Source organism: Chlamydomonas reinhardtii, chromosome 1 (genome assembly GCF_000002595.2).
Source record: "Chlamydomonas reinhardtii strain CC-503 cw92 mt+ chromosome 1, whole genome shotgun sequence".
NCBI classification, from domain to species: Eukaryota; Viridiplantae; Chlorophyta; class Chlorophyceae; order Chlamydomonadales; family Chlamydomonadaceae; genus Chlamydomonas; species Chlamydomonas reinhardtii.
Genome location: NC_057004.1, coordinates 1,011,944 through 1,029,661, shown reverse-complemented (window position 1 = coordinate 1,029,661; position 17,718 = coordinate 1,011,944). Strand labels below are relative to the sequence as shown.

At 61.8% G+C, this 17,718-nt stretch overlaps 3 protein-coding genes across 3 annotated transcripts; 2 read left to right on the top strand and 1 right to left on the bottom strand.

Moving 5' to 3' along the window:
- Window positions 1–16: 16 nt before the first annotated feature.
- Window positions 17–5,282, top strand: CHLRE_01g005900v5 (uncharacterized protein). Its single transcript, XM_043058192.1, has 14 exons — window positions 17–133; window positions 220–378; window positions 673–760; window positions 1,009–1,053; window positions 1,187–1,269; window positions 1,478–1,657; window positions 1,906–1,987; window positions 2,344–2,503; window positions 2,867–2,934; window positions 3,062–3,163; window positions 3,420–3,503; window positions 3,767–3,889; window positions 4,110–4,205; window positions 4,543–5,282. Exons 1-14 carry the CDS (start codon window positions 96–98, stop codon window positions 4,657–4,659), a joined length of 1,425 nt encoding a protein of 474 aa, XP_042928106.1. The 5' UTR covers window positions 17–95; the 3' UTR covers window positions 4,660–5,282.
- Window positions 5,283–5,284: 2 nt separating this feature from the next.
- On the bottom strand, window positions 5,285–8,236 carry CHLRE_01g005850v5 (uncharacterized protein). The gene is made up of 6 exons (XM_043058191.1): window positions 7,692–8,236; window positions 7,281–7,406; window positions 6,961–7,059; window positions 6,449–6,511; window positions 6,099–6,155; window positions 5,285–5,866 (listed from the first exon to the last, which is right to left on the bottom strand). Exons 1-6 carry the CDS (start codon window positions 7,857–7,859, stop codon window positions 5,816–5,818), a joined length of 564 nt encoding a protein of 187 aa, XP_042928105.1. The 5' UTR covers window positions 7,860–8,236; the 3' UTR covers window positions 5,285–5,815.
- Window positions 8,237–8,346: 110 nt separating this feature from the next.
- Window positions 8,347–17,638, top strand: CHLRE_01g005813v5 (uncharacterized protein). The gene is made up of 18 exons (XM_043058190.1): window positions 8,347–8,539; window positions 8,947–9,102; window positions 9,376–9,486; window positions 9,822–9,923; window positions 10,115–10,198; window positions 10,411–10,485; window positions 10,679–10,798; window positions 10,987–11,043; window positions 11,394–11,501; window positions 11,688–11,750; window positions 11,906–11,986; window positions 12,252–12,364; window positions 12,619–12,685; window positions 12,877–12,975; window positions 13,106–13,240; window positions 16,117–16,218; window positions 16,544–16,603; window positions 16,783–17,638. Exons 1-18 carry the CDS (start codon window positions 8,492–8,494, stop codon window positions 17,188–17,190), a joined length of 1,989 nt encoding a protein of 662 aa, XP_042928104.1. The 5' UTR covers window positions 8,347–8,491; the 3' UTR covers window positions 17,191–17,638.
- The last annotated feature ends 80 nt before the right edge of the window (window positions 17,639–17,718 follow it).

Below are 17,718 nucleotides of genomic sequence, written 5' to 3'. Positions count from 1 at the left end.
GCATCATGCATAGCATCGAATTCTGGTTGTAAGAACCTGCTCTGGGCAGGGGCGCAAGCGTTTTCGTCTACAGCTTCTAGAGCATCACAACGGAAATGGAGCTCACGCCGCAGTGCCTGGCGCATGTGTTCAGGTAGTTTTGAAACAACCAAGTGCATGCCCTGGTGTCTGAATTTTCGCGGAAAGACCTAAACTTCGTGTAACTTTGTATGCGTGCAGTCAGCTTCCCGCACGCGACGCTGCGCGGGCGGCATGCGTTCAGCGCTTGTGGCGTGATCTGGTGCAGCCGGATGAGCGCCTCTGGAAGCACTTCATGGAGGAAGACCTGGGCATGGTGACAAAGGCCAGCCCGGACGGCACGGAGGCGTCGACGTACAGGTGTTGACATGGCTATGTTTCGACGGGCGAGCCGCTAGCGGAGCCACACCCTTGTCCGGGTCAACCGCACTGAACTTGAACCAACGACCCAGCTCCCCCGGCGCTTGTGTGCAGCGGGCAGGACTGCGGTTCTGTTGTGCTGTTGTAGAAAGTGGCACAGTGAAGTTAGTTGCGGCTGGGAAGGAAGGACATGGGGGGGGGATGGGTAAGGACATACATGTCCGTTCCCCCTCCCTGAACCCCCTGCACTCACCGTGCCAAACACACACCCTCCCCTATGCTTCGTATGGCCAGGTCCGCCTACTGCGCCTGGCGCAAAGCCTACGGACCCGAGTACTGGCCCTTCCTGCCGCGGGCCATCCGGGCGTGGGGCCAGATCAAGGTGGGCTGCTCGAGGGAGGGTGGCGGGAAGGGAGGTGGGCAGGGCCGGTGGCGGGGCCTGGGATTGGGAGAGGGGGTTGTTGTCACCATCCCCAATTTCCCCAGGGGTGCCGCAGGATGTTCTGTGGGACCACAAGGCAGCGTCAAGACCTGTATGCATCATGATGGGCCTTACCCAAACCACTCCACAATTCCCTGACTCCCTGCTACTGCCGGCGCCCGATTGCGCTTCTGCTGCGGCTGCTGCAGGGCTGGCTGGAGGTGAATTACCCAGCCATACGCGCATCCATCCAGGTAATTACGAGTGCGCGCGTGTATGTGTAGACTACATCGTGGGCGGGCTCGAACCTCTTCCGAATGCATCACACAACACTCTCATCGCTACATACAGTGTCCGCCTGCACCCCCATCCGCCCCCCTCCTGCAGGACGGCACCTCGGAGGAGGAGATCCGCTCCGTGGAGGGGCTGCTGGGTTTCAGCCTGCCGCCAGCCATCAAGGTCATCTACAGGTGTGCGCAGGCCAGGGAAGGAACGGGTGGGCGCGCGGGCGATGTGGTACAGAATGGCTGGCAGCGCATCCCGCTGTGATGCCGCCGTCGTCTGCACCTCATGCCATTCCTACCGGTCTCGGTTTACTCCAGACGCTACACCTGTCCACCTTTCCTCGCTCCTCACCATATGCACACACGTGCGCACGCACACGCACTCGCCCGCCAGGCTGCACAACGGCCAGGCTCTGCTGTTCGACGCCTCACGCGACCGCCGCCACGCCGCGGCCAAGGCGGCGAGGGCGGGCGTCAGCGGCGGCCCCGGCGGCGGCGGCCCGCCCCCCGGCGCGGGCCTGGGCCCCGAGAGCGAGGAGGAGCTGGGCTCCATATTCCACGGCCTGTTTGGAGGGTGAGAGGAGGGGCAGGAGGAAGAGGCTGGGGTGGGGAGGAGGGGCAGGAAGCGGGCGGGAGAGCAGAGGGTCACACGGCCTGGTGTACACAGGCTGAGGAACGGGATGGGACAGGCGTGGAGGCAGTTCGCCTATGCTTGGCACCGGTACAGTGTACGTAAACCATCACCATCGCCACTCCTGCTGCTAAACCTTCTCCCGCCCATCCAACTCCCCTCCCCCTCCTCACCCCTGTCCCTCCCCCCAGCTACTCTGTGTACAGCCACCTGGTGGTCAGCCGCCTCATGCCGCTGAGGCGGGCCGCCATGTGGACGCAGGAGCTGGAGCTGGTGAGGGGAGGGCAGGGGCCTGGGAGAGGGGGCGCGAAGAGGGGAAGGGGAGTCACTCTGCCTGTGACAGACGAAGTGAAATGAGAGCGGCACTGGAGCTGGTGAGGGGAGGGGCAAAGGACGAAGACCTTCGGGGGGAGCGTGGCTGAGAAAGCGGGGGGCGAGGGCGGGGCGGGGTAGGGGGCAGGGGCCAGGAGGAAGGCGCGGATATGACGGGTTCAACATGGTAGGGAAGTCACGCATGGGTGGAGCGCCAGAGAGGGGGATGGTCTGGCAGCAACATGATGACCCCTGGAAAAGGCGGCCGCAGTTCAAAGTCCGACCTGAACCCCTCCGCGCCTCCCCGCCGCCCCCAGCACAAGTTGCGGCCGCAGCTGCTGGCGTTCGCGTGCAGCTTCCGCGTGCGCGACAAGATGTTTGTGGCGGACGCGGCCACTGGCGGGCTGGCGGTGGCGCGGCGGGGCGGGCGAGGCATGGCGCTGCAGCCCGCGGCGCCGGCGGCGGACAGCGAGCCGGGTGGGTGCGTGGGCGGGAAGGAGGTTGGGTGGGTGCTAGAGGAGGTAGCAAAAGGGGTGGGGGTAAGTGGGCAGGCTGGAGGAGCTGACGCAAGGGGGGAGGGGCGTGGGGGAGGGGGCAGAGGGGGAGGGGCTGAAGGGCTGCCAGAGGGGGTAAGGGAGGAGGGAGTTGGGGACATGGGCCTGGTATGTTGGGAGGGACAGGAGTGCGGTGGTGGCACACCCGTTGGCATGCAGGGACTATGCGTGTTGGGAGGGTGTGTTGCGCGCATGTTGTGGCGTGTTGCGCGGAGGCGGTGAGATGCTTTCATATGGGCGGAGACGGTTCACAACGAGTGCCCCGTCCCCGTTGACAAACACACAGGTGCCTGCGACGGCGTGTTGCGATGGTTTGAGGAGTACGCGCGGCGACTGGAGGCTGGGTACTACGAGGTGCGTGGGTAGGCGGCAGGGGAGAGCGGGTCATCAACCGCTCTACCTGCCCCCCCTCGCGTCGGCACTCAGAAGTTGTGATGCAACCACACCGTTGTCCATGAACGGCTGACTCCCGCCCCCTCAGGTGGCGGTGCTGGATGAGGACTACCCGCAGGGCTCCCGCGCCATCAGCCTGTTCCCGCTGAGGCAGCCCGAGATGAAGGAGGAGGTCACTCGCGGCGTGCGGGTGAGGCCTGCAGCGGCTGGGGGGGGGGGGGGTTACATTCATGCTTAATTAAGGGGGGGGCGGGGTGGGTGTGGGGAGCGGGCGAAAGCGGGGCAGCGGGTGGAGGAGGAAAATCGGGATGCAGGGCAGAGTGCCAGTCCGAGTACGAGTGGTCTGCCCGAGGTTGCGTCGGGTATAACTCGTACGATAGCTGCCGTCATCCCCGTCCTCTGGATTCCGCTCGCTCCCTTCCATCTCCTCCTGTCGCTCGGTGCAGGTCCGCGCCAGTATGGTGTATGCGCCCGAGGAAAGCCCCGCTGGCAAGCACCTTTTCGCATACACCATTCGGTTCGCGTTGCAGGTGCGCACGGGGCGGGGCGCGGGGCGGAGTGGCGTGGGGCGGGGCGCGGGGCGGAGTGGCGTGGGGCGGGGCGGGGCAGGGCGGTGGTGTGTGCCTCTGCATAGTGGCCCCTGGGCCCCGTTCCGATTGCGCGACTCCGCCAGAGCGTCCCGAGCTTATTCCGCACCGTGATCTGCATCCACCTCGGCTGCCTGCACATCTGTCCGCCATCTCACGTGCCGCACGTCCTGCGTGTTCCTTCCCCTGCGTTCTGTTGCCCACAGGACACGCAGTCGCAGCTGGCCGCGCTGCCGCCCGGCTCCAGCGCCGCGCAGTGCCTGGCCCGCTGCCAGCTCAGCACCCGACACTGGCGCATACGGGACGAGCGGGGCGAGGTGGCGGACGAGGTGCGGGTGCTCTTGTGCGTGTGTGTATTTGCTGTTCCCCCTGCCCTGCACCCCGCTCCTAAGACGGACCTGTTCGGCGTGTCGTAGGCTGCATACCCGCGTCTCTTACTGGGAACTGTGGAAACAAGCCTCCTGCCCCTCCCGTGTCTCCCTCCCGTGTCCCCCTCCCGTGTCCCCCTCCCCGTCCTCCTCTCCTGCCCCCGCCTCTCTGCCCCCTCAGGTCCACGGCGAGGGTGTGATTGGCAAGTACCCGCTGCTGGAGGCGGGCGGACCCGAGTTCGCCTACTGCTCGTGCACACACCAGGCCGCGCCGCAGGTGTGGCTGAGCGGCAAGGGAGGGCAGGAAGGGAGGGGCGGGTGGGAGGTTGAGTGCGGCAGTCCGGCAGTACCGGGGAGAGCATAGCGGCGCGGCTTACTTCCCACTATGTTTAACACCTGACGGAAGGCCAAGCAGCGCGGGGCATCTCCCCGTCACGTTTTATAAGCAACGTTTTCACACTACCTAACGTTTTCACACTACCTACCCTACACCGCTACTGCCTGCGTCGCCACACCCCTCACCTGCCCTTACTACAAGGCATTATGGCACACGCCGCACCACGGCACACACCGCACCAACACCACACCCAACCACCTCACCACCACACACACAGGGCTCCATGGAGGGCGAGTTCCGATTCGTGGAGGGCAGCCTGGAGCGGCAGCTGGGGGCGGGCTTCGACGTGGCGTGCCCGCGATTCCACCTGGAGGTCCCGCCCTTCATTTTCTGAAGGTCAGGGGGTAATGGGAGCTAGGGCAGCAGGATGGTGTAAGGACTGGAGCGATTTGCGGGTCGTGCATACCACCTTGTGGCACCACACTGGTCACACACACACACGCGATGGGCTGGTGTTTGGGTGGCATGTGCAGGGCCGGTTTAGCTTTCAGGCTGTAATGTCCAAGGGCGTTGGGGTGGGGCCAAAGCATGTAGTTAGCATCTTGAGGACGCACGCTGATGTTGGCGACGCACGCTGATGACTTCAGCTGCTGTGGGCGATGTTGCAGTTGCTGCTGATGTCCTGTTACCGTGCGTGCGGTGCGCACTAACACCAGTTGTTGTTGGTGCTGAAATAATTGCCGCGCATGTGTGCATTACTAGTTGGTTGGTTGACCCGTTCTTTCCATGATGGTTTGCAAAGGCGCATGTTTGTACCTAGGGCTGGATACGGTAGCACTGTCAAGATGTTAAAGCTAGGATGGCGCGAACGCACGAGCCAAAAGACGGTACACACGCGCGGCCCCGTGGACTTCAGTCGGCTGTGCGCCGCTCGTCCAGCGTGACGACCGTATCGTATGCATGGTGATCCAGGGTGATCTGAGGCTACGTACGCACACGCAGTTCCAATCACAGCAACGTGCCTTGCCAAAATAGCTGGAGCCTGGATCGAGCGTTACCAGTACAAAGGCGAAGTAAGGATGACAGGTTGACATCGCGCAGCGTAATGGCGGCGGTAATGCCCGTGCGTAATGCCCGCAACAAACGAACCGTGGCAGCTGTATAACCCTCAGACTACATCTCGAAATCCGCTAGCTCACTGTACCTATGCACTTCCTGCCTACGCGCCCGGCGCGAGGCCCCCCACACACTGGGCTTTGACACGCACTTTGGTGATGAACCTGGCTGCTTGGTCCGACAAATAACAACTGCCTGAGGCCCCGGCGTACATGTGTGTGGCCCCTGTTCCCGGATCTCGCCGCACTTGGCATTGGCTGAAGCTACAGGAATGAATGAACCCACTGTCATGTGGACAGACGCCTCGCTGGTGTGCCTGAATCAGCCTGATGTGCCTCCTAAGAAACCCGTGGCTTCACACCCTCCAAGCCAATCAACACTTGCCACCTTGCTAGCCCTTGCCGCTAATTCCATCTGCCACCGCCTCCTGTGCCTCAGCTGCGCGCCTTTTGGTAGACCTTCTCCACAGCCCCTTGCGTCATGGCCTGCGCAACGAATGCCACCAGCACGATTAAGAGCACAATATTAACAATGCATGCTGGTGCACACAGCGCACACTGATGATTCTGGCGTGCTTCCAGGAGCCAACCCGCACTTCTGATACTATGCCCCTCCCAAGCTGTGTTAACGGGTCATGCAACATGGCGACAGGGCCTTTGCCCACGGCCATTGCCCGACACAAGTGCAAACCCACGCGTTCTCATGACCGGCTCTCACCGCGTGTCGTGCGGCCGTGAACAGGTAGTCGCTCAGTCGGTTGACGTACATGTTGACCTGACGGGGGAGCGGAGGCGGAGGCGCACGCGGAGGGCAAAGGTGAGTGACAGGTGGGACAGGGCCGCTATATGCGCCAAGTGCGTGTGGCGGTACTGCGCCGAGCTGTTGCGTTGAACATCAGCCCGAGCCCCAGCGCCCGCACCAGATACCACAGCAGCCGGACACTTTGCCACCAGTCGTGACGCGCTCTGCGTCCTCGCGCACAATATCAAACCCGGCACGCTCCACCCCATCCCTGACCGCTCAGAACTAGGTGGATCCACTCCACTTGCCCCCCTTGCCTCGCTCACCTCACTGCTGACTGCCTGCCTCCGCGACAGCACCACAACACTGCGCTCAGCTCTCCGGCACACCTGCACGAAATCAGACACAAGGGCACACACATGAAAAGGAGCGGTGTGCACCATAGCGGTTTCATCACATAGCGGTGATCCCCACAGCCCCGGGGTCAATCTGCCGCAGCCCCGGGGTGATCAGAGCGTGCAGGGCACACAGCACCAGTTGGCAGATGCACATAGACAACAGGAGATGCAAGGTCATTACCCATCGCGAACCTTGAATGCGCATGTCACTGTTCTCTCTTATCCGTCATAGCCTTCGCGGCCAGTTGCCACCCCCTTCCCATCCTTTGGACCCCCCTACGCCACGAAACCCCGCAGCCCCACGCCTGGTGCCACCTGCCGCACCGCCCCTTCAATCTCCTTCACTCTTCTAAGCGCCACCTAGCCATCAACCCATCAACCAAATCCACCAGCTAACAGCGTACAATCCCCCTTCTCCGTCCCGTCTCTGTTGTACTCACTGATCGAGCGTGATGCAGGCACGCGGCCGCCTGGCCGCCCGAGGGCAGTATGAACTTGGTGAGCTTGGGCAGGTCCTCATCCATGGCGTCAATCCAGGCCTGTGTAAAAGGAACACAAGGGAAGGAAGCAAGGTCAAAGCCGGCAAGGACACACATGCTGCTTGTGCCTCACGCATTGCTCTTGCTATGCTTGGGTGCCACCACAGTACGTACACCCATGTGTCCCTGCAAGACTCCCGGCAATTCCTGTGTGCCGCGCCCGCATCCATCCCCATGTCAAAACCCCACCCCCTGAGCCCTTTCCTCAGACCGGCTCCCACCTCCAGTTGCTCGGTGTGCTCCTTCCCCGCGAAGTGCGTGCGCTGCAGCTTGTCCTCATCGCTGGTGGGTAGGGGGGTGGCCACCGCACTGCCCACGTCGATCAGCCGCGACTGGATTGTCTCCAGCTGGGTGGAGGGAGGGAGAGGCAGGAGGCAGAGCACGAGGAGGGCGGCGGCGGCGGCGGCACAGGCGGTGCAAGAGTTGAGAGGGTTGCTGGCGGGTATTGGGTTGTTTGGTGGTGAGGAAACATGGCCGTGCAGGTACGGGGCTGTCCAGCCGGTACGGCCTGACACGGTATCCTTGGTCGCCATAGGTGCGGGTTTGATTACAGAGGATCTCCAAGACGCTGCACAAAACTGCGCCGCATAATCGCTGCTAAACACAGCTGCATGCGCCCGAGCCCCTCTTGCCTGCTCCAGCATTTTTGTGTTTGTGATGAAAGCCGACGCCACCCCCAGCGCCGAGTTCAGCTCGTCCACGTCGCCAAGCGCCTGAAACACGTCGTCGTCCTTGTACAGCCGCTCGCCATTGAACAGTGAGGCCTGACCCGCATCCCCAGATCGCGTGTAGATCTTCATGGCGGCGGGCAAGAGAGCTGCAAGGTGCGTGAGGCGTACGTGCGCCTGGCGTGCGTGTGCAGTCCTTGCGTGTCTGAGCCCTGCGACCGCCCTTGAGCTAGGTTATGTGCACTGAAGCCTAAGAAGCGCTTTGTGTGGCTAGATTACGTGGGTAGCTATTAGAAAACCGCAGCGCAACACAAGATTGCAAGTGGCGCTATGCAAATGTCTTTAGGATAGAGCGGTTCTCTTCGTTTTGGAATGATTGGGCATGGACAGTGTTGCTAAGGATGTCAGGTGTGGCGCCGGCTCCTGTGAGAAAACCCCGCCTCATCGCGCCCATGTCATGACGCGAAATTGCAGCAAATGTCGCTAGACTCGCCAAAGCTCAGGTTGACTGCTCCAGATTGTGTTTTAGAAGCACGATATTAACCAATTCAACTTGTGGGCAGGAACCGCCCCTCGTCGATAGTCAAAGACTTCTTTTGGCTGTCTTTGATATCTCCACCTTTCGCCTGTCTTACCTGCTATAGCAACCATATGATACAATAGCAACTCCAGTATCATAACTGCGGCACTTGTATAGCAAGTCCGGGAACGGGAACGGTCAACTGTCTCAAGCTCCGTTTGAAGCATTGCCATCAAAAGGCGGGATGGCTGCCATGGAATCCGAGCTATTTCTGTTAAAGCGTTCATTCGAGGTGAGCCGAAGCATTTCGGCGAGGTCAACGCGACCCCATGCCGACAAGCGGCGACCCACAGAATTAAACGCCCACTGCAATTATGGTGTGGCTCGGAATGAGTTTATGTCGATATGTTATATGGGGCCAGCTTGAGCGCTTGAGTTTGGGCCCTCCGGCCTCGATGTGCGTGGCTCGGTGGGCCCCTGGTCCCTAAACCCCTGTAGCGCACACACCCACGATGCCGGCGGGCCGCAGGCTGCGCTTCACCAGGGGCCTGGAGACGTGGACCAGGCACAGAGCTGGGGCTCACCCCCGCATAGGTCAATATATCATGTTGTAGTTTGGACGTCTGCGCGGTCTGGTGCCCTGCCTCTGCCCTGCCCTTGCCAAAATCTCTTGCCGCCTCCTTGGCTATGCCGCACCAGCGCCTGGACCAGCAATATCGGCGCGCCGAGGAGAAGATAGGTGACTTCCGGGAAAAGCTGAAGGAGGCGCGCGGCGAGCTGTCAACTAAGGACCGGCAGCTGGAGGCGACGCGCCGACTGCTTGCCAAGCTGGGCCAGGAGAAGTCGGAGCTGGCGGTGGGTGGAGAACCGATGGGGTGGGGCCGGAGGGGTTTGCTTTGACCATTACCAATAGAAAACAAGAGGCACGAAGATGCAGGCGCAGGCTTAAAGGCCCGAGTCCGACGAATAGGTCCGTCCACAGGTCTGCGTAGGGGAGGGGGGCAAGGAGTGTGGCACGGAGGGATGTTGTCTCAAAGAAGCCGAGACCCAGGTCCTTGCCATGCTCGGCGTGGCATACAGCCTGCGTTGGCATGAATGTGCAGTCGTGTGGGATCCTGGCCTCTGCAGGCGGTGGCGGAGGAGAGCCGCGACCTGAGCCGCAAGCTGGGCGCCAAGCTGTCGCTCAGCGGCGGCGAAGTGCCGGAGCTCACAGCCAAGCTGCAGCGCAGCAAGCGCAAGGTGTGTACGAATGCTGGGTTAGGAACGAACAAGAAGAAAGGGTCAGCACTGTGCATGCGAATGCGCAAGCAGGCAACAGTACGTGTGTGCTCGTATGTGTCCGTGTTTGTAAGACGGGACATGCAGCTTGAACGGTGGGGGATGCGCCCGGGCGTGTGTGCCTCCTGGAGAGGGCGTGTCAAGCAGCGAGGCAGCACCACTCCTAGCATGGCCGGGCCGGGCACACCCGCAGGCAACAGATGGACACGCACCCGCGCCTCCCAACCATATTGCGCGTCCCCGTTCCGCAACCCACAACCCACGTGCACGGCACATCGCACGTGGCAATGCCGCAGGTGACGGAGCTGACGGCGCAGCTGCACGAGGCCCAGACACGGCTGCTGCTGGCGGAAGAGGCCACGCGGCAGCAGTCGGCCGAGGTGGTAGTGCTCAAAAAGGTGGGGGCAACAAGGGGAAAGACTGGGAAAGGGGGTTGGGGCTTGGCAGCCTACGTACCGTGGTGAAGCGGATGACTACGGGGGCTCGCGACCATCAACGAAACCACACACACGCCCGCACGTCCCCCTCGCGCACTTCGGTAATCGTATCGCCTCAAGCCGCCCAACCCGCTGTCGCGCCTGCCTGTCAGGCTCTGGGCCTGCGCTCGGAGCTGCCTGACTTCAGCGGCTATGGCTATGACGGCCAGGCGCAGCTGCTGCAGTCACTGGCCAAGGTGGGGATCAAGTCAGGGGGAAGTCAAAGCCTTCCCCATATGGGCGGCACCGTTTATGCTTCTCCCAAACGGGCGGCACCGGTGCTGTCTGTGCGGGGCGTGATTCTACTTTGGTAGGGTGGGCCCGAATACCAGTGTCGTTCTGTACTGCCATGCGCCACCGCCGACACCACCCCCTCCACCTCCACCCCTACCATCACTCACCACCGCAGAGCCAGGAGGAGAGTGCCGCGCTGGTGGGGCAGTTGGCGGACAGCGGCCGGCGGGTGAACGCGCTGGAGCAGCAGGTGCGCGCGTTCTTGGGGCCGAGAGGTAAAGTGCAAGGGCAAGGGCTAAGGAGAGCGGGCAGAGTTGAAGGGGATGGAATCCCAATGCGGACAGATGAGGGAGATGGAGGTCAACCCAAACCCCACCCTTCCCCTCCACTCGACCCATCTCCACACACAACCCCTCACCCTCCGCCTCCGCCCCCACACGCAGGTGGTTCACCTGCATGGCGAGCTGGAGCGGCTGGTGGGCGCCCGTGTGGCGGCGGAGGAGGCGCTGCTGGGGGCCAGGCGCGAGGCGGCGGACGCACACGGCAGGGCGGCGGCCACACAGGTGTGCGCGGGTGCAGGGTGCCGTGCGTATCGCCAGGCATGCAAACGGCGGCCATGGTTTGCGGCTGCGCGCCTCCAGTGTGCCCGCTGCGGACGTGACCAGTAGACCACCTACGCCGTCACCTATGCATTTTCCCACACCGCCAACCGCGCAATCAATTTGCCACCCACATCCCTAACCGCACACAGATTGATTTAGATGAGCTGCAGAGTCAGATGCGCCGCACCAATGCGCACCTGGAGGAGGTGGGCTTGGCCGGACCGGGTGGGGGCTGGGTGGGGCCGCGTGTGGGCCGTGCCAAACGGGATGGGCGGGCTGGGCATGGGCTGGGCATGGGCTGGGCATGGGCTGGGCGACGGCCTGCAGCGGGCTTAAAAATGGGCAACAGGAAAGTGCCGCCAAGCGCACCACGATTCCACCGGCTGCCTCACGCGGTACATGTTAAATGCGTGGCTGCATCATGCTCCAGCTCCAGGTGTTTGCGCTGCTCCCGAGGGTTGACACACCAACGCCAACATCAACACCTCGATACCTCCTGGCTGGACGCGGCTGTGTCGTTGCGCCTGTGTGATAAAGAAACATGTGTGTGCGTTAGGTGCTGGCGGCGCGGCGCGCAGCTGACGACCGCTGTGACGAGCTGGCCAGTAAGATCAGGGCCCTCAAGGACAAAACGGCCGCAGCGGACCGGAGCAACAAGGCACAGGTGTGCGTCGCATGCGGGCGTGGAGGGGTTGGAGTTGGGGTTGGGGCGTGCCGCATGCCGTCGCGAGTCACATGCCTTAACGCGGCTGGGCAGCACGCCGCCTACAAGCATCTGCAGTGGATGCCAGCGGCTGTGGCGGGTGTCTCTCTAGCCTAAAACTTGTGTCTGGCCATTACACACTCGCAGATTGAGTCGCTGCGCAGTGAGATCAGATCTGTGGTGGAGGCGTCTGAGGCGGCGGCGGAGCAGGTGTGCGGGTGCGGGTGCATGAGGAAATAGCGGCGGAGAAGGCCGGCGGCGCCTGTGACGTCAGGACTTCTTGCATGCTCGCGCTCTCTGTCCTTCACAACGCCCCCTTACCGCGCACACACCTGCCGCTTGTCCCCTCCCTTTGCGTCACACAGGGCCGAGCGGTGCACGCGGCTCGTGAGGCAGCTCTGGAGGCGCAGGTGGCTGGGCTGCAGAAGCAGGTGCTGGAGCAAGAGGTGAGCAGTGGGTGCAGCGGTCACGTGCGGCCCTCGTGTGCGGGGTAGGAGCCAGGAACTGGGTGGACCGGGCTTTGGCCACGTGAGCCGTACTTGGCAGGATAGGTTCACAACAGCCAGCTTCAACACATGGCAGTGTGTACACCAGCACAGGTTGCCGCCAGGTCCAAATGCTACTACATACACGTCCTTTCTTTGCATGTGTGCACCTGCGCACCCCTACCTGACACACCCCACCTCCTCCCCAACCCCCCACGGCCCTCAGGCCCGGGCCGCGCAGTCCGCCCGCGACCACGAGGTTGACTTGCTTCGACTACAGAGCCGGGCAGGGGCGCTTGAGGCCAGCCTGGAGGGAAGCAAGCTGCGGGAGGGCTCGCTGTGAGTTTGTGGCGTGGCGGTGGAGGGGCTTAGACGGGGTGGGCGTAACGGGGTGGGTGGTTAGAGAGAGTGTGTGTGGATGTGTGCGTGTGTGTGTTTCACACACAATCCCCGGCGCCGCATGGTATTGCATGCGTTATTTTTGCTTCCGGCACGCCTGTCGGCCTGGTGCCAGCCCCAGCCCCAGCAATTCTCGCGCTACCTGAAATATCCCTACCTCATTCACGCCGCCCTCTCCCTGCAACACCCCACAGCGAGCGTGACGCTGCTGCCCTGCGTGAGGAGGTGGAGCGGCTGGCCCGGAACAATCAGGACCTGTCGGTGAGTGCGAGGAGCCTGCGTGGGGTGGTGCAGGGGGCTGCCTCCAGCGCACCTTCCTTCGCTGAGACCGCGCCGCGCCGCGCCGAGTAGCGGGCCTGTTTCTGGGGCTCCGGTCATGCCATGCATGCGGTGGCGCAGTCGTGGACGTGTTTGCGCTACAGCCCTGCCTATGCACGTTGCTGTGTGTGCAGATGGGATTGGCGGCGGCGCGGGCCGAGGCGGCGGCGAATGCGGAGCGCGCAGAGGATGCGGCAGCCAGCACCGACAGCGAGCGGCGCCTGCGCATGCAGGTGCGTGTGTTTAAAGGGACACATAACGGCTGCGTGTCGGCTCGGTGACTGGCAGCAGGCTGCACTCAAAAGCAATTTAATACCGCTTCACATACCGTATACACACTCGCACAAATGACCTGGTGTGCAGGCTGCAGCTCAGATGGAGGCTGCCACCAACCGGGGCGCGGTGCGTGAAGAGCAGCTGGGTCTGGATGCGGCGCGGCTGCGGGCGGAGGGAGCCACCATGGCCCTGGCCAATGAGAGACTCACAGCAGAGATCAAGGTGGGTGGGTTGGGTGGGTGGGTGGGTGGGTGGGTGGGTGGGTGGGTGGGTGGGTGGGAGTGTGATGGGACAGGGTTCAGGCAGGTTGGCGAGGTCCCATAGGGTGCAGCTGACGCCCATACCCCAAGCAGACAGCAAACAGTTTGAGCTGATGGGCTGCGGAGAGTCGGAGCCCATGTAACACACCCACACAATTACACCGCATCGTCTTGCACTCGGTGCTGTCTCTCTCAGCAATGTTACCGCCTTCGGCGTCCGTTCGCAAACCTACTCATGCTATGTCCAGGGAGTAGCAAAACAGATATGGGGGATTGCGGGCCGTACCCGTGCGGGTGAGGATTCGGGATCCATCTCCCCACGGCCGGCCCGGCGGCGCCCACCGAACGCCGCCCTTCTAAACCAGGTCTGCCCCGCCGCGCCTACCTTGCGCCGGGCAGAAACTACCCCCCGGACACGTCCTCTGGCAAACCAGACAAGTCAAACTATAATAGCGTCGCCATCAGTGCCCCCACTGTCAGCCTTCAACATAACACTGTGGTCAGGAGAACGAGGGGTGGGTGGGCGGGAAACACAAAACTAGCGTGCCGTGCACTAACGAGTCTCTCACTGCCTACTGACACGATTCTACACCAAACGTCAGGACCGCAAGCGAACCGGGGGAGGGGGCGCCGTACCGTCCTCGCGCTTTTCGGGCAGAATTCCAGATTTTGTAGCGCATGTAATTGCATTTGATTGAGTAGCTACTAGTTGCTACATATGACTTACTCCCAGGTCAAAATGTGCTCTCGCTGAGAGGTCGCGGTTGCGTCACCGGGCTTTGCATCCGGGCTTGTTATCGAGCAGGAGTGATGGAAACCTTTACTTATCAATCAGTTCATCTGTTCTATTTCCATAGACGACCACAGGGGACTAGCTTTGCGACATTCAAGTATCCATTGCGACAAACTTCGCTATCTCGGGAAACAAAAGAAATAGAATCGCTCTACAAGTCATACACTTTCTATTAATACTTTTAAAAGGGTCTGGGTCGGCTCCTGGGTCGACTTTTCCTCAATGGCGCCCAAGCCCGGCACGGACGCTGGCGCGGGGAGTGGCGCGGGGACCCCAGAGCCCCCATTCGGCGCGCGCGTTGGTCGCCGGCCTTCCACACCATATCAGCAATGGGTTACGGATTCCCAGGCTAATAGTGCTATGATTGCGGCCTCTGAGGGTGAGGCCAAGAGCTCCTTCCGGGAGGCTGTCCCAGCCAACACAGCGGGCTGGGCTGAGGCTGAGGGCAGCAACACCGGCGCCGCACAGGACGCCAAGGCGAAGTCGGCCGCTGAACGCAGCCGCTTCACCGCCGAGGCTGCAGCCTTCATTGCAGCTCCGGCTAAGAAGGCGGCGGATAAGGCGACAGCCAAGCTAGCGAAGAAGTGAAGGGGGTCATGGGGTCAGATGGGGTAGAGGTCCGTGAGTGTTTCCGTTTCCGTTACGGGCGTACAGTACCTAGTATGGTTGTTTGATACTCCGCTGCGGCAGCGTCTGCCTCAGGCTCCGCTGCGGCAGCGGCTGCCTTAGGCCCTGCTGCGGCGGCTTCCGCGGCAGGTCCCGCCGCAGCTTCGGCCATCGCTGCAGCGGCCAAACGCCAGGCGCCTGTCGCTCTATGCGCCTGCTGTGCTGGCTGCAGGGGTCCCCTGCGGACCTTAGCTGGCCTAGTGTTCGGGGAAGGTACCTGTGCGGATGCAGCGCCATTCTGCTGCTGCGATGGCGCCGCTGGCCCGGGACTGGCGTGCACGGCTCCCGCAGTGGAGGACGCCTCGCGAGCACGGCGCGCGGCAGCCGTTACTGCGGCGAACCCCACAAGTCCTGGAATGTTCTCCTGACCTGCTTCCTTCAGTTGCTTCTCATACCGCTGCTTGGCCACTGCGGCCCGCTTCCCTTTCGGCATGTTGAGAACCCTCCTCCGCCAAAACACGCTCGACTAGAAGATTCCTAACATCATACAGCAACTAGGACAAATTCTACTAGTTACATGTAAGAAGGCAAGTGTTTAGATGCCGGGCGACCGGTCAATCAATGTGACTTGGGCTCGTCTTGGAGCTTTGAGGGAAACTAAAGAAATAGAATCAGGCGTTGCTCAAGAAGGAAGTAGGTGTGAAAGTTGGATTGGTAAAATATGGTGTCCCGACCGAGTTTACGCCGTCGAAGACAGGACAGGCCGACCGCATGGGGACTGAAAACGAAAGTTCCTGTTCCTTGCGAGATAGGGCCACGGATTGAGGTCAAATACATCTAAAGCAGTACGGGATCATTATATGCCACTCAACAGCATGCGAGGAGGCACTTTGGTCAAAAGTGCGGACATGCCAATTCTTCGTGACGCTTCGCATTTCGCCGCTCCTTGAGCTTCTTACATGATTAATATAGTATCGAGTATCGACGGCAGTGACTAGTGCATGTGGAGAACGGTACCCCTATATGGGCTTGCGGTCCTGACCAAACGGAACTTAACAAATAGCCCACCGAGGCCACACGCTTACTACCTTCAGCCCTTGCCTAGCGATGGGGTTCGACACGCCTTGACCCCAGGCCTTCGTCCGCACTTGTCCCCTTCCCCCGCCTCTCACAACCGTGGGCGTCCCTCCTTCCTTAGCCCCGCTTCAAAACTTATTTTACGCTACGTGCGGGCAAAGCCTTTCTCCGCCTAAAACAGCCCTTTGCAGCGGCAGAGCAGGAGTGTAACTGGAGAGAGGATAGTCGAAACAGCTGGACTGCACTTTGGAAGGGGGCAGATGGATGGATGATTTGGAATGCATGGATTGCTCCTCCCTTGGAATGGGGACTTTCATCCTTGGGCTCCTCCAAACCCCCTCATCACTCCTCCCCCTGTACAGGAATGCCAAGAGCAGCTGTCCTCCTCAGCCGCTCGCCAGGCCGCCAACGAGCGCCACATCGAGGAGTTGCACGCCACCATACAGTCCCTCACCAAGTCCAAGGTGGGGGCGGGGAGCAGAGGGAGGGGCACTAGAGAGGGAGGATACGGAGGAGGAGGCGGGGAGAACAGTTGTGCCAGCTAGGAGGGCCTGTGGCCTTGTGCACGACACTGCCCTGGAAGTTGGATTGTGTGCACCACGACATGCCTGCTGCGCTCACCACCCACCTCGCGTGCGTGGGCACTGGCGCCCCCCCTTATCCCCGCCACTCCCGTCCCCTTAACTCTGTCCTTGGGCGTGGCTACACACACACACACACACACACACACACACACACACGCACGCACGCACACACACCCTCACATGCACACGCTGTCGCACCCTACAGACCAAGCTGCAGAGTACCATGCTTGAGCAACTGTCGCTGTTCAAATCCAAGCTGCAGCAGGTGCGTGTGTATGTTCGAAGGGAAACAGGACGAGTGCACAGGCTTGTGTGTGGCATGTGTGGTATCACACCGTGTGTGTATGGTTGTAAGTGCGGGGGAGCTGGGATGGCGGCCTGCATCCACGCAAGATGGAGCGCCCAACACTGCGGTCCTTCGTTTGGCCTCGCGCGCGTCTGCAGGTGGAGCACGAAAACCTAGCGCTGCGCACCGCACTGGCAGGCAGCAGCAGCAGCGCAGCAACAGCGGCCGCGGCGGCAGCTGCGTCTTCGCCCTCGCCCTCTCTGGCTGCACTGGCGGCCGCGTCACGCAGCCCTGCAGCCGTTGCATCGGGCTACCGTGGCTCCCCGGCGCATGGGGATTCAATCGCAGCGGCCGCGGCGGCGGCGGTGGTGGCTTCGGAGCGGTATGGTGGAGCTGGTGCTGCTACAGCCACCAGTGGGCTGTATGGAGGCGGCGGTGCGGGGCCCGGCAGTAGCAGCTATAGCCAACACCACCACCTGTTGCGGGGAAGTGCTGCTGCCGGCGGGGTGCAGACGTCGTACCGGGTAGGCGTCAGCCCCCGAGTGTATGACAGTGACGACGAGTGAGCGGTGTGTTGATTGCTGATGATGCTGTGGTGAGGTGGCACGGATGCTTTATGCCGGCCAGGCCGGTCCATGGATTAGGCCATATGTGGATGTGTGTAGGCCAGAAAGGTGGAACCCGAAAGACGTGTTAGGGTAGGGGGGCGGGGCTTGCGAGGCGTGGAACTGGGCGGCGGGTTTGGGATGCGCGCTGCGCTTCGCGGGCGAGCTCCAAAATTCGTAACGTCACGATGAGTCGGCTTGGGTGTGTCACTTGCCCTCGAGTGCTTCTCAGCTTACTCGAGCTGTGTTGGCAGTGTGAGTTTGCTGCGGAGTGCGGGTTTGGTTACAGAGTTATCCTGGCGGGCGTAATAAGCTTTCTTGCGTACGTGCTAGCAATAGGGTATCGCTAGATGACAGAATCCGTGCGAACATTCGCTTGCACAACTTGTAGTTGTAACGCAAGTTAGCACCCTGTAGGCAGCAGTTGATTGCTTCGAATCCTTGCGTTCGCGTCGCTGCGCCTGCTATACAAGTCTTACGCTTATATAT

What these genes read in the sequence shown, in the direction of transcription:
- CHLRE_01g005900v5 (XM_043058192.1), top strand. Translation starts at nt 96, where the DNA reads ATGGAGCTCACGCCGCAGTGCCTGGCGCATGTGTTCAG. An exon ending in TGCCTGGCGCATGTGTTCAG is followed by an intron (nt 134 to 219) that starts GTAGTTTTGAAA and finishes GTATGCGTGCAG; the next exon opens with TCAGCTTCCCGCACGCGACG. An exon ending in CACACCAGGCCGCGCCGCAG is followed by an intron (nt 4,206 to 4,542) that starts GTGTGGCTGAGC and finishes CCACACACACAG; the next exon opens with GGCTCCATGGAGGGCGAGTT.
- CHLRE_01g005850v5 (XM_043058191.1), bottom strand. Translation starts at nt 7,859, where the DNA reads ATGAAGATCTACACGCGATCTGGGGATGCGGGTCAGGCCTCACTGTTC. An exon ending in ACACAAAAATGCTGGAGCAG is followed by an intron (nt 7,407 to 7,691) that starts GCAAGAGGGGCT and finishes CCCTCCACCCAG; the next exon opens with CTGGAGACAATCCAGTCGCG. An exon ending in AGCACACCGAGCAACTGGAG is followed by an intron (nt 7,060 to 7,280) that starts GTGGGAGCCGGT and finishes CCTTTTACACAG; the next exon opens with GCCTGGATTGACGCCATGGA.
- CHLRE_01g005813v5 (XM_043058190.1), top strand. Translation starts at nt 8,492, where the DNA reads ATGGCTGCCATGGAATCCGAGCTATTTCTGTTAAAGCGTTCATTCGAG. An exon ending in ACCGGAGCAACAAGGCACAG is followed by an intron (nt 11,502 to 11,687) that starts GTGTGCGTCGCA and finishes ACACACTCGCAG; the next exon opens with ATTGAGTCGCTGCGCAGTGA. An exon ending in AGCGGCGCCTGCGCATGCAG is followed by an intron (nt 12,976 to 13,105) that starts GTGCGTGTGTTT and finishes CCTGGTGTGCAG; the next exon opens with GCTGCAGCTCAGATGGAGGC.